The sequence below is a fragment of the Scardinius erythrophthalmus genome, assembly GCF_964197995.2.
Source record: "Scardinius erythrophthalmus genome assembly, chromosome: 16".
In the NCBI taxonomy this organism is placed as follows: Eukaryota; Metazoa; Chordata; class Actinopteri; order Cypriniformes; family Leuciscidae; genus Scardinius; species Scardinius erythrophthalmus.
This window is the reverse complement of record NC_138236.1, coordinates 10,730,605-10,744,490: the sequence shown is the minus strand read 5'-3', so window position 1 is coordinate 10,744,490 and position 13,886 is coordinate 10,730,605. Positions and strand designations below refer to the sequence as shown.

Below are 13,886 nucleotides of genomic sequence, written 5' to 3'. Positions count from 1 at the left end.
TTTAGACAAATAGCACGAATACGTACGAGTGAGGTCGTACGAATTCTTAAGAACTAGCCACCTTTTAATCACTCGTACGAATTGGTCGTGAGATAGCTTTGGATATGACACTGTCTGTCTAACACTTTTTTGTGACATAAACAACACTAGCTGTATCATATATAAATAAGACAACATAAACAGAAAAATAAAATGTCTACATCCATAAAAAATGCCAACAACATTATCTTTGCGACTTAATTCCGTTCTTTTACAGAGAGCACATGTGACGTCACAGGCAGAGTGCATGTCTACAGCCAGACCCTTCCTGTCTCTTTCACTCTTTCTCCTCTTTCTAACTGCTTTTCACCGTAGCTTGCTTTGTGTCTCTCTTCTCTGCTTTAAAATGGAAGTGTGATTTCCATAATTGCTGCTGATGTTTAAAGTACAGAAGGAGCGTTGCGTGCGACAATCATCCGGTGTCAAAGTGGAGTCAAAGCCGGGTCATCTCAAGATCAGTTATCTGCAGCGTTCAGAATCCCCTGTCACCAACGTGCCATCAACGTTTTAACATTCTTTAACAGCACGTTGTATCTAACCCTTTATCAACACACCCCTCCTAAAGGGAAATACACCTACTGTGACTGAAGACTCCTTGCAAAAGCTCAGCAGACAGCGAAACAGAATTAAATCAATAACCGGGTTCTCACCTGTCATTCTCATCCCAGGAAATGCAGGTTTGGTTTGTGGTACCCTGTGGAGAGAGTAAGAGGACGAGAGAGAGAGAAGAATGTCACCTTGTGATTTTGCCTTGCAAATATATATTGGTGATTCTTCAATTAGAGGCACTTTTGACCACCTGAAATCTTAAAGCTTCTTCAAACCATTTTTCATTTAAAATAGTTTTTACATGTCCTGCGATAAAGATCTGATCATTACCATCAGCTTTCAAGTGGACTTTTTGATGCTGTGTGTGATGCTAATGATATGTGATGGTAATCTTTTTCATTTTATTTGCAAAAAAGTTGAAGCCTTGGATTTGCTAAGTCAATTAAGTTAATTGTAAAAAGAAAAAGAAAAGCTTGGCAGAATGATAATGACAGCAGTATTGAGGACAGTGATTTAAACCATTTTTATTTATACATAAACACAAACCTGAATAAAAATAATTAAAACATAATTATAAAATAGTGGAATTCTGGTAAATGGCTAAACACTATTAACAATTTGGAATAAAATTAAATAAGCTAAAGCTATTATAATCTAACCTTTAAAACTAGAATGAATGTTTCTAATAAAGCATTTTTAAAAATCATCCTACAGAGTATGTGAGGGAAAAATTCCTCTATGTGAAGAATTACACAATGCGTCAGAGTGACAGTTTTCTAGTCTAGTCTAGTTTGAATATTATTGGAAGACTATCCCATTGGGTGCAACATATGGGTTTAAAGGGCAGGCTGACTTACATTGTAAAGGTGTGAGAATTCAATCTCTAGAGGAGTTGATAGAGTATTGGGAGTGGGTTTGATTGTCACAGAGATCATCTTGGAGTTCAGCACTGTGCTATTTCTGTGAAGAAAAAAAAAAGGAGGATGAGAGAAAACATGAGGAGGACTGCAAAAAACAGTGGGGGAAGAAGTGTGGAGGTCATGGCCTTCAGAGAAGCTGTCACTTTCCCATGTGACACATGAGACTCTTCACTGTGCCCTGTCTCACTTCATGATGTTGTAAAATGCCATTCGCTAATAACAACATATACACATTTATCCATACTACAGTCACACACGTTTTGATCCATACAAAATAACAAAAAGTGTTTGTGTCACAAGATATCTCTTTCAAAATCACATTTCAAGAAATGAGGACTGCAGTCAGTTTAGATTGAAAACGAAGTAAAAACAAAAGGAACAAAAAGTACTAACCTTTCTGCTGAATTTGAAATACATCAGCTATTCAGAAAGGCTATAATATTACAAGGCAAAGTGTGTGTTTTTATGAATTTTTTATGAAAAGAGACACTTTGTGTAAAGTCCCTTCAAAGGAATAATAGTTCACCCAAAAATGAAAATTGTGCATTCTATAAAATATTCAAGAAAAACATATAGTAAAGAAAAAACATTATTTAAATATCTTCTTCTGTGTCCTGTAGAATACAAGAAGTCATGAATGATTGGAGCGACACAAGGGTGAGTAAGATGATGTAAATGATGCTACTGTAAATCATTTTTGAAAAATTCAGTTCACTTGGTGATAGGCATACAAGTATAGCTTCTATCTGCTTGAATTGTGGAAAAAATAAAAGCTCCAACAATGTTTGTCAAGATAAATAACATATAAAATCTGACAACAATGGTATTAAAAATGTTGCTACTACTTAAATAATGCTATAACTAGAAAAATAAAAACAACTAATAACATGGTGCAGCTAAAGCATATGCAGCCTAGAGTAAACAAACAATATCAAAAAGGCAGTCTTACTTTGTGTGCTACCAATTTATGTAAAATTAGAGAATCCAGTTTGAAATGCACAAAGTCTCACCTCTGTAGAGAGAGAATACTGCCCAAGTTTCTGTACAGTACGATGCCAGCCACAAATGCTGATGCGTCATCTTCATCTAATGCACAAACACATACAAATAACAGATATGTTAATTCAGGTTCTGTGAAATAAGTAGCCATAAAACAGGGATTTGGGAAATAAATGCTATTAAAGACGAGGTCATTGAGATATATCCTTGATTTGTGTGTTATCAAACCCTTCATTTAGAGGCCTGTAATGTAACCGCAGGACTGTATAGCTGAGATTGCATGGTTGCCTCCTACTCACCCGATCTCACGGGAAAACATACAAATTCTACGAGGTGGCTAATTCGTACGAATTCATACGACCTCACTCGTACGAATTCGTAAGATTTTTGCAAAATCGTACATATTTTACGAATTGCCCAATTCGTATGAATTCATACGAATGATCTACCCCTGATCCCGCCCCTAAACCTACCCATCACGTGGGTTTAGACAAATCGTACAAATTCGTACGAGTGAGGTCGTACGAATTCGTACGAATTAGCCATCTTTTTATCATTCGTACGAATTCGTACGAATTGGTCGTGAGATAGTGTTGCCTCACCATATGAGTTGGCAACATGGCTAAGCACTTATATGTTTTTCACACACCTAAATCACACACACACACACAAATGTGCATAGAATCCACTTTAATCTACATTTTAAATCTCTATTTAAATTGGATGAATGGATGGATGGATGGAAACTTGAATTCAGCAAGGGTGCATTTAATTGATTATAATTAACAGTAAAGAAATTTATAATTGTACAAAAGATTTCTATTCCAAACAAGTGATCTTTTTTTTTTAACTTTCTATTCATCAAAGGAGCTTGAAAAAAATGTATCTCAGGTTTCACAACGATATTAGGCAGCACATCTGTTATTAACATTAATAATAAGAAAAATTGATTTCTGATTTCTGAGGGATCACGTGACACTGAAGACTGGAGTCATGGCTGCTGAAAATTCATTGTTGAAATGTCATGTTTGAGAGTTTGTATTCATTTTCTGTCAGTTTGTTAATTAGTTCAGTCTTCCTCCTTGCCTGTTTGTATCCTTGGTTATTGATTGAGTTAGTTCTGTTCAGGTGTGTCTTGTTCATTGGTCTCATTAGTTCCTCTGTTTTCTGTGTATTTAAGCCCTGTGTTTAGTCCTGTCTAGTTGTCTGTCATTGTCATTACTAAGTTGGTTGTTCTGTTCAAGTCCCATGTGATTCCTGAATGTTTTGTAAAGATTTGAATTTATTTCTAATTAAAGACCTATCCTGCCCACCTTCCTTTTAGCTGCAACCAGCGCCTGTGACGTGAAATCACATGGATACGATACATTTTAAAATATAATAAAAAATAATGAACAGTTGTTTTGAACTGCAATAATATTTCACGATATTACTGTTTTTACGATCATATAAATGCAACATTGGTGAGCATAAGAGACTTCTTTCAAAAACATTTAAAAAAATCTTACCAAACTTACTAAACTTTTGAACAACAATTTAGCAAATCATGGTTGTATCGTAATGACAAGGTGATATTCCCTGTGCTAATGAAGAGAGTGATGCAAGTTAAAAAGGCAAGTGTGAGGGTAAAGGGCAGCGGTCCAGCCTCTGTCACACTCACACTGCATCACTGTCAGAGAACAGCACACAATAGAGTCTCCTGAAATAATGAACACACACACACACACACACACACACACACGCATACATACACATAAAGTCCATCTGGTCTGTAGCTACTGTACACTGCTCCAGCTCATGCCAAAACATGTGGCAGGCTGGCATGCGCTGTAGGGGGGAGAAAGAGAGAGAGTCTGTGGTGCCAGGCGGCAGACAGAGGCCACAGCTCCAGGACTGCAGCTGAGGTCCCATTGGCAAGAACACAGACTGATGGAGGGGGACAGGGGCTGGGGCATGACAGTTTTGAGCACCCTCAGGGTAATTGAGTTTTTGCTTGCCCACCCCTCTTCCCCTCCGACTAATATGCCAAAGCCACAATAATGGGAACAGATGAGACCCGAGGGGGCATTTACGTATAACAGAGAGTACTGGAATGTACACTGTGTAAAAACTTTGTATTAAGCTAGTGATTTTCATGTTTTATGGTAAGTCCCTACTGAAGAAAAATTATGTTGTATTTACTTTGAATTTTTTTTTTGAGAAATTGCTAGTAAATTTCACAATAATTGCAAAACGGCAAATAACGCATACAATTAAACATGACATTTTGAAGTAGAAAGACTAAAATATTATTTTCTGTTCAAATTTCAATAATATTTGCTTTATTTACAACTTTTTTTTTTACATAATATTTTACGTCCACACAAGAACTTTACTTAATTTAGTTAAATTTAAAATAATAAAAAAAGTTGACATGACTTAAATCAACAACAACAATTAACCATTTAGATGAATTAGATTTACCTGAGTTACTGAGTAACTCAATTTTTAAGTTGTATCAACTTAAAGAAGTGATGAAATGGAAGAAGCGACAAATCTTTTCTTCCATATTGTGGTGTACATCTGAGTGTAACAGATTTCATTTATGATAATTTGAATAAGCATTATGAGGTTGAAACTTTTTTTTAAAATGAAACATGCATGGATAAGATATAAGATATAAGATAGACAATAAGACATATAAAATGCATTTAGAAAATATATAGGGTGAGTTTTCATTTCATGCAGACTTACAGTAAACAGTGTTTTTTTCATTAGGTGAACGAATCATACTCATATTTATTTTTATTCACTTAGTGTCTTTTTCTGCTTTGATGCCTTTAAAGACTATAGAACCGATAACAGTCAAGTGCAGGCTGTGAAGGCACATATTATTGGTTAGACCTACTAAACGAACACACCTCTTCACTGAATGAGTGAGTGAGACATCTTGTTTGACCAACTAAATAAGAGCAGATCCTGATGAAAGTGTTTCGTTCACTCTGTGAGAATGTGTTTCACTGGATTCAGTCCGTCAAATCCCTCTCTCATTCGCCTCATTCTAAAGCAACTTTAATATAAAAGCTCATCACAGCATGTCCAAAGCTTGATGACCTGTCAATCCACCGCTGGTGGCATGGCAACAGATCTCCCAATGGGAAGGGGAATTAAACCTAATTGTGCCTGATTGGCTCCTGCCGACTCCTGATTAAGTAGCAACTCCTCTATTAGTATACTCGCGGGGGGAAGGAGCTTCTTTAATGGCCTGTAAAGTCGGACATGGACATGGATTGATCAGCCTACAGCAATATGCTCTCAAACAAAGGAATGGAAAAAATCCTCAAGCAAACACAAAGATTTGTTAATGAATGCCATTTTATACTGTTTTACAAGCAAAAACAGCAGAGAAGAGACATGAAATTATTCAGCAAGAAAAAAAAGGGAATGGGAATACCGGTATAAAAAATGGAATTTACTGTATACTGTTAAATGTCAGAGAATTTGGCAAATTTTGGATTAAGAAATCAAAAGTAACAATGGTAAATTAATCAAATTGTGATGTGAACTACCGTTCAACGTTAAACAGCAAAAATCACTGCTATTTTAATGTAATCTGATTGGTGTGTCTCTGAGTGAATAAGCGGCATCTACCACATACTCAAACACACTCATGGTGTTTTCAGTGTCGGCCATCTTACTATATTATGAGGACTCTCCACGTGAACTTTATCTCCAGAGCTGCTTTGGGATTTGGGACAAACATTTCACCATTTCATTTGGAAAAATGAAATAAACTTGTGGCATGTCAAAACGCAAAGATCTTTATGACAATCTGCCAAAATAAAAGTTGAACTAAAAAATAATGATAGAAATATATAACTATAATATAGTAAAGTGTACTTCTGAAAGTAATAATAACAATATTGATGTTCGATTATTTTTATTATAAGGAATATCATAATCAAGAGATTTTTACATTCAAGTTTTAATTTAATTTAAATTTACTTTGCACTTTTATTTGACAATTTTTTATTATTATTATAAATTAATTGTTTATTTTCATTTGGTTACAATAAAAGAATGATGAATTGTTTTACGATTAAAAACGCAAAGCACAGAATTTAAGAAAAAAATAAAATGGATTTCATAATGCACAAAATGCAGGCCAGATTCAAACCTGCTTCCCATACGAGCACCACAGCTCATTGTATCTGTACGTAGCATACGTACCACTAGACCACTGTGGTTACAAGCATATGTGTGTGCAGTCGTGTAAGATTGTGTGTTTCGTACCTGGATTTCCAGTGACCAGGATGTTTTTAGCCACTCTGACTCTGTCCTCAGTGTTGCGAGCCCAGTCCACCATCCCCCTCCATCCTTTCATTGGGAAAGTGATATCTGCATTTCCCACGACAGGCCTCTTCTGAATACTCAACACTAGAGGGAGAATCCAGAGGGAACTGTAAGATCCATGGCAACACCAATATCCTGACTCACTGCACAGCGATCACATCTCAGCTAGAGAAAGTGTCATGGTGTCAGACGACTCCGCCATACAAACTCTCTCGGCTCAAACTCTTTTATTCTCTTATGATCTAAGCCTTCTTCTGCCAGTCATATTTTCTGTACCATATCGCACTGACCACATTCCAATCACAGAAAGAATTTGCAATACCCATTTAAAAACTCATTTATTTATTTATTTTTGAAACTCAAAAAAAAAAAAATCTGAAATAAATGTTTCATAAAGCCATTTGTACTTTATGGTTGAACAATTGCTTATTATACATTGAAAGTTATTACATTCAATGTAATGGAACAATTAACATACAAATGGTTTTACGATTGATTTACTCAGATATTTGCTTTGCTTGTGTTTCATGACTTCTCAACTAACCAAACAACCAAGTAACCAACTAATTAATTCTCAGCCTCAGAAATTGTGTAAACAAGATACCGGGCTGATATAATGACATGTTGAACATGACATTTTTTCAAATTTTTATTGACAAAGACATATTTTGAATGAGATCGTCTTGCAGTGCAGGTCAAACTAGAACCTATGCTGGTTCTTAGCACCAAAAACTTCTTAGAAAACCATTTAAAAAATCATATTGACCCCAAACTTTTAAATTATATTCTATCTAGAACATATCCGCTAGACTTTAGCTCTGAAAAAACATCAAATAGTTTTGTGTGGAGTAAAGAAGAGTCATTAATTGTTTTGTGAATAAGAGCGAAAATGAACTGAACTTGCCCTCCCACACTAGAACCAAGCCTCAATGGGTGTGTGCACTAACTGTTACTAACTATCCCTCATGATGCAGTTCTATTTCCTGTCTGTTGATGAATGTGTGCTGTTACGTATAGATGTCTTTGTGCCTTAAAGCTATGTGTGGGACTGATAGGTCATTGCTGTAGGACAGGTGTTGGCACTATGGGAGAATCAAAGCTCATAGGCAGCTCAGTGATTCAGAGGTAAACAGAACCTAATACCGCCCCTCACACCTCCTTTTAAACTCTACCAGCTGCGGCCCACGACGTATGACCATGGCGGTTCATCTTCCCTCTGTTCTTGTGAACCTGGGGGCTGAGTAAACCAGAGTCTTCCTTGTGCAGGAGAGATGTGCGTGGTTTAGAGTGTGATTCGAAAGCTACAGAAATGTCTAGATCTACACATAGTTATTGTGTATCACTGCTTTCAGATAAGTGTGAAACTGTTCAAGGAGTATGTCAGTAATAGAGTTGGAGGATGTCAGTTGGTCATCTATTTCAGCACCATCAAAAGCCTATAATGATGTTAAACGTTAAACATTTGTATACATTTAATTAGCCTCTTGCAAATCTCCAGTTCTTTCTTGGGTTTGTAGCTGCAACTTCTAGCCTGCCAGCACAAATATTCAACCCCTAAAGTACATGACCACCATCCTCTGACATTATTGCAGGGGTATAAACCGAGGTAAATGTCAGCGGAAACTGACCCAGATTGTCGGTGACCTCATAAGTATCCTGGAAGTCCTTCATGCGGAGACTGATGACGTCCACAAAGTCCTCCACTAGACGAAAAAGCTCCTTAACATTGGGCCCCAGCTGTCAGAAAGGAAAACAGAGCTGAATGTTAAAACATTTGTTAGCTCTGCTTTCACTGTGAGATTCTGTAAGTTCATTTTAAATATTTTTGAAAAAAGTAATTATATATTTATCTAAAAATAACCATAATCATGCAGTTTTGCCGCTCTACAAGCCTAAGGATATCCTTCCTTCAGAATGTAAACTGAAGCTTGCGTTAAGACATAAATTGTAAACTAACTAATGATCTAACTAAACAGCAGGAGACGAACAGCTGAAAGAAAGATGTGTAGTGAAGAGAAGAGAATTAGCCAATTAATCACCTTTAGAACCAGCTGAAACTCACATAATTACTAAGTGAAAGAGTGAACAATACCAACATTAGAAAGACAAAATGAGTGCATGATGATTGAGTTAGTGAAAAAATGAATGAATGAATGAATGAATGAATGAATGAATGAATGAATGAATGAACAAATGAATGACAAAGACATGGAGATAGAGAGGAAAGAGAGTGAAGGCTGACTCACCAGTTGTGCTTCCTCCCACCTGTCCCTGTTTTCCTCCATCAGTAAGTTACTCACTGACTGCACAAAATTCTGTGAACAAAACCACATGAAAGAAACATTCTGGGGCAATCTGGATCAAAATGGTCCTTTATTTGGAACTAAGCAAATAACGCTCCACTAACCCTCATGTCTGTATTACTGGGGCTGTAGTGGGGCTTCCTAAATATCTCTGTCATGTTTTTCAGTACATCTATAATAGCCAGAAGGTCTCCACTGTAGCTTGTTCCATCACTGGACGTCACCCTCAGCTTTGTCATGACTTCAGAGACCCCGTCGCCCACAAGCCCTCGTTGAGCCTTGGAAAGATGATCTCTGGTCTGGAGAAGGAACAAAACCAACCTTAGCTTTGGAGACACTTCTGGTGTTATCCTAGCTATGGTTTAGTTTGGAGATCACCAACCAGTGTTTGGATACTTCGGTAATCATTTGAGACACACTTCATGTAAGTCGGGTTCTCCCAGTATGCAATGCCGTTATCGTCCAACGAACATCGCCGAAGAATTAGTCCTGCATCACAGAAATGGTTTGTCATTACCATATCTTGAACAAGGATTGGTTAAAAACGGCATGCTACATGTTGTTTTGCTTGTTTCCTTGTTTCCAGCTTCTGGAGCTGTCCGTGGTCCTAAAAATGTTTGTCTACAACATTAAGGGATGGTTTAGAAAGTTATTCCATTATTTGTGTTTGCATGAGTCATGTCTTACCTACAGCATTCGGAGGGCAGCGGACAGCCGCCGTGTCCCCTGAAGGTGTTTTCTTCCACACTACGTTTGAGAAATTCTCCTCATCACAAATCTCATGCGGCTCTGCACAAAACCAATCAAGTCAGAAAAGACAAAATATCCAAATCAATCCCACAATTCCAAATGTGAACAAAACAAAAAATAAGTTACAGCAATGGAACATCGTTGTTTCTAAAGGAACTTTAAATCCATAAAGAGTGAAAAAACAGGGGTGGGCGATATTTTAATGGTTATATTTTTTCTTGGAATAAGGTTGCTACAATGCCACCATTTTATATGGCATTGAAATGTCACAATTTTTAATTTTAATATCACAGCAAAAAAACATTACTAGTCCAACCAATATAAGTAAAATGTTCTTAATTTTGTTGAAGACACATAAACCATAAGTAATGAAATACGATCAATGGAATTAATTATATGCAAATAAATAGGACAAATAAACACAATAGGCAAAAATATAAATGAATGTGCTTTTAGCTTTTCATGTACAGAAATTATATCAGATGTAAAATCATACACTGCATAGTCTTCACTGTATGAAATGAACAGTGATCCTTATTAAATCTACAAAGGAAGAGCAGTGAGTAATTTTCTCTTATTTCACAGGACACAGACAGCAGCAAGTTAATTAGGCTTCTGTCACTTTAAGACCTAATGCACCAATGTAATATATTGACACACTTCTGAATTTCTTTTACAGCATGAAAATTTTTTAACATTCAATTAAGACACCATTTTGACATAAATTTATGTGTATTTGACCGTTTCAGTGCAATAAATCACAAAAAATAACCAAAAGCACATTAAGATGCTGAAGAGGTCTCAAGTTGGTATTTCAACGCATTCTCATCCTAGGGCGTCATATACTGACGCTTTTGACATTTCGTCTACATCTGACGCACATGGCACCCTTTAGCGTCAATATGAGACACAGATTATGGGTAGGTTTAGGTCTGGGGTAGTGTTAGAGTTAGACAGCTAGGAGGCGCCTTCTGGCCCATATTTATCTGTGTCTCATATTGACGCTAAAGGGTGCCATGTGCGTCGGATGTAGACGAAATGTCAAAAGCGTCAGTATATGACGCCTTGGGATTTTGCATGCTGTTCTGACAGAACCTGAAGCGTGCACACAGAAAACTGAATTGAGACCTCTTTCACATCAGTTCAAAATTTAAAGTGGCAAATTTTAAAAATACAAGAAAATGATAAACATCTGTGACGCCACAAATCTGCAACGCCACATGAGCATAACCATGATAGATGATGATTCAAAATGTATACTTTTGTTGTCAAATTTCTACCAGTTTATTGTGTCTACCAGTATATTGCCCAATGAATTTGGGCTACAACCACTTGATCGTCTCACCTGGACACCTCTTCTCATTGCAACGTTTAACTTCCTCTCTGTCCCCTGGGCATTGCTCCCCTCCAAAAAATGGCCCATGACACACCCTCTGTCTCTGCTGGCTTCCTCCACCACAAGTTTTGGTACAACTAGCCCAAGAGCTCCAGAGTTGCCATTGGCCATCCACAGGACACTCTCTGAGGAAGCAGTGACGTGTCTGACTCCACTCGCCCTGACACTCTAGGCCCCCGTACGAGGGCCCGTTACATTCCCGAGTGCGCTTTATTGTTCCATTCGAACAGGACGAGGAACAGAAACTCCAGATGGACCACTCATTCCACACTCCATCCACTACAGAGGAAAAGACATGAACTCAGAAGAAGAAACTAAAGATTATTCTGAATATAGAGGATACAAAGCAACATTAGGTAGACTAATTAAAAGTGAGGGATTGAGAGTGGAATGTGATAAAGGGACATTATTGAAATATATATTGCAGGGGAAAGGAAGAAGATCTTTGGGTTGCCAAACTCTAGTTCAATCCGTTGTGATTAAAGCATCACTTAATCACCATCATTTGCTATGAACTTCACAATGGTTCCTTTCAATCTCCTTCTCCTACAGTGCCTCACGTTAGGCTTTAATTGTGCTCCTTGATGGAAGTCGTCATTAAATCTGTATGAGGCAGTATGTATTCAAAGACCCAAAGATCACCTGGGCATACAGCAATGTTGCAGAATTTGGTCTGTTTCTCCGGACCCTCACAGGGGTTTCCTCCGAACTGCGGTGGCTTGCAGGAGCGAGTGCGGTCCCTGTAGCCGCGGCCGCACGTTGAGGAACACAAGCTCCATGGAGACCACTCGTCCCATGCCCCGTGCACTGCAATCAGAGCGGCTAGGGTATGATTTATAGAGAGAAAAACGCACCTCAATAACACACACACACGCATTAGAGGAAAAATAAAGAGGGGTTCGCACTGACAGCGATCTGCATTTATTTTAATTGATTTATTTTCAATGGGAGTTGAAGATTTCCCGATGTCATGAGTGACCGTTTGGGATGAGATAAAGTTGAGAAACGTATAATGAGAGGCGAAGTAATGGGGCGACTACCAATAGAAGTGAAGACATTGGAGCACATTGAGCAGTATGCATTGATCGTTGTAAATCTTGTTCATGATGTGATGTATTGCTGCAATTTTATGAATATTTTCCACTCCCATTTTTAGCAGCAAGAAATCTGATTTCCTATCCAAACAGAAGAACATAATTATTATTTTTTACATCACAATTTCACAATTTCGCAATACATCACATTTGTGATCAGCTATTCAGAAGCTATAGCCATTTACGTAGCCAACCAATAATGTTACGAAAGGAATGCCTACTAGAAAAGACAAAATATTTCACTTGTATTGCTATGTACTGGAGAAAACAATATGGCGGCTCTAGTAGTCCTGACTGTGTTAAAGGTCCCGTATTATGCCCCTTTTCACAAGATGTAAAATAAGTCTCTGATGTCCCCAGAGTGTGTATGTGAAGTTTCAGCTCAAAATACCCAACACATCATTTTTTACAGCATGTTTAAATTGACATTTTTTGGGGCTCAGAAAAACGAGCTGTTTTAGTGTGTGCCCTTTAAATGCAAATAAGCTGCTGCTGGACGACCCAGGGGGCGGAGCTTCATGAGCTTGTGCTCAGTCTGTCAGGACAATAACATCTCACGGAATGATGATAATATCAGAAACTCTCAGTAATGGTGTTCATTTCGAGTCGGACAATAATGCCTACAGAGTCAGAGTGCTGTATAGAGATGAAACAGGTATAGTTTAGTAGTTTAATTACGGTTATTATAACGTATTTGTCATCTGCTTGTATGTATCCATTATTTATTAATAGCCTACAAGTCTGCTGTTTCGGACCAGGTCCGAATGATGATCAAACATGTACTGATGAGTTTAATAAAGTTTATTGTACATCACACAAAAGATGAAGCGTCAGTTTTTCTTCAGAAAATCACCGTAAGAGCTGAGTAAACAGTAAGTTATAAGAAGTGCGCAAGTAGCCAGTAGAGTTGAGGGAGCATTCCTGTGGGCGGAGGTTAGTCAAAAAACGGTTCTAGTGATGTCATTAAAGAAGGAAGTAGAGGGATGTAGTCCAAACGAGACGTTCACTGTAGTCGACTTCTGTTAAATAAAATATCTTGCTTGGCATTGAACTTTGAGCTTTATAATTTTACAGATATTATTTATGCTCTAACAGCAACATTACACACTAACTAAAGTTTGAAACATGGGATCACGAAGAACGGGACCTTTAAAATGTGTTATTTAAATGTGAGTTTGAAAAACAGTTTTTTGCATGGACGAAGGCCTTGCAAATACGGCAATCAAGTGAACTTACTTTTGTTCCAAAGGGACAACAATACAGCACAAAACAGCAGTCAGTGTGAACAGACATTTACAGGGGATGTAAAACACAAATATGCATGGAACTCTTAAGGCCCATTCACACCAAGGACGATAGCTATAAAGATAACGATAAAGATTTAGTTCTATAAATCGTTCTCAATATTAAAGAATAGCAAAGTTCTCACCACAGCTACAACAATAACGGCACAGAGAAACAACATCAATGGAATCACTTTCAGCACGATTTTATCCAGCTGATG

General features: G+C 37.5%; 1 protein-coding gene across 1 annotated transcript in view; it reads right to left on the bottom strand.

Annotated features, from left to right (window-relative positions):
- adgrb1a (adhesion G protein-coupled receptor B1a) overlaps positions 1–13,886 on the bottom strand; it is a gene marked incomplete at its 5' end in the record, with an annotated part of 65,971 nt that overhangs the window by 33,970 nt on the left and 18,115 nt on the right. Inside the window, 11 exons of the mRNA XM_081388494.1 lie at positions 690–733; positions 1,446–1,548; positions 2,519–2,594; positions 6,780–6,923; positions 8,468–8,576; positions 9,086–9,154; positions 9,247–9,441; positions 9,525–9,631; positions 9,830–9,931; positions 11,238–11,567; positions 11,931–12,110. Of these exons, the coding sequence (XP_081244620.1) occupies positions 690–733; positions 1,446–1,548; positions 2,519–2,594; positions 6,780–6,923; positions 8,468–8,576; positions 9,086–9,154; positions 9,247–9,441; positions 9,525–9,631; positions 9,830–9,931; positions 11,238–11,567; positions 11,931–12,110 (1,459 nt within the window). The remainder of the gene's footprint in view (positions 1–689; positions 734–1,445; positions 1,549–2,518; positions 2,595–6,779; positions 6,924–8,467; positions 8,577–9,085; positions 9,155–9,246; positions 9,442–9,524; positions 9,632–9,829; positions 9,932–11,237; positions 11,568–11,930; positions 12,111–13,886) is intronic.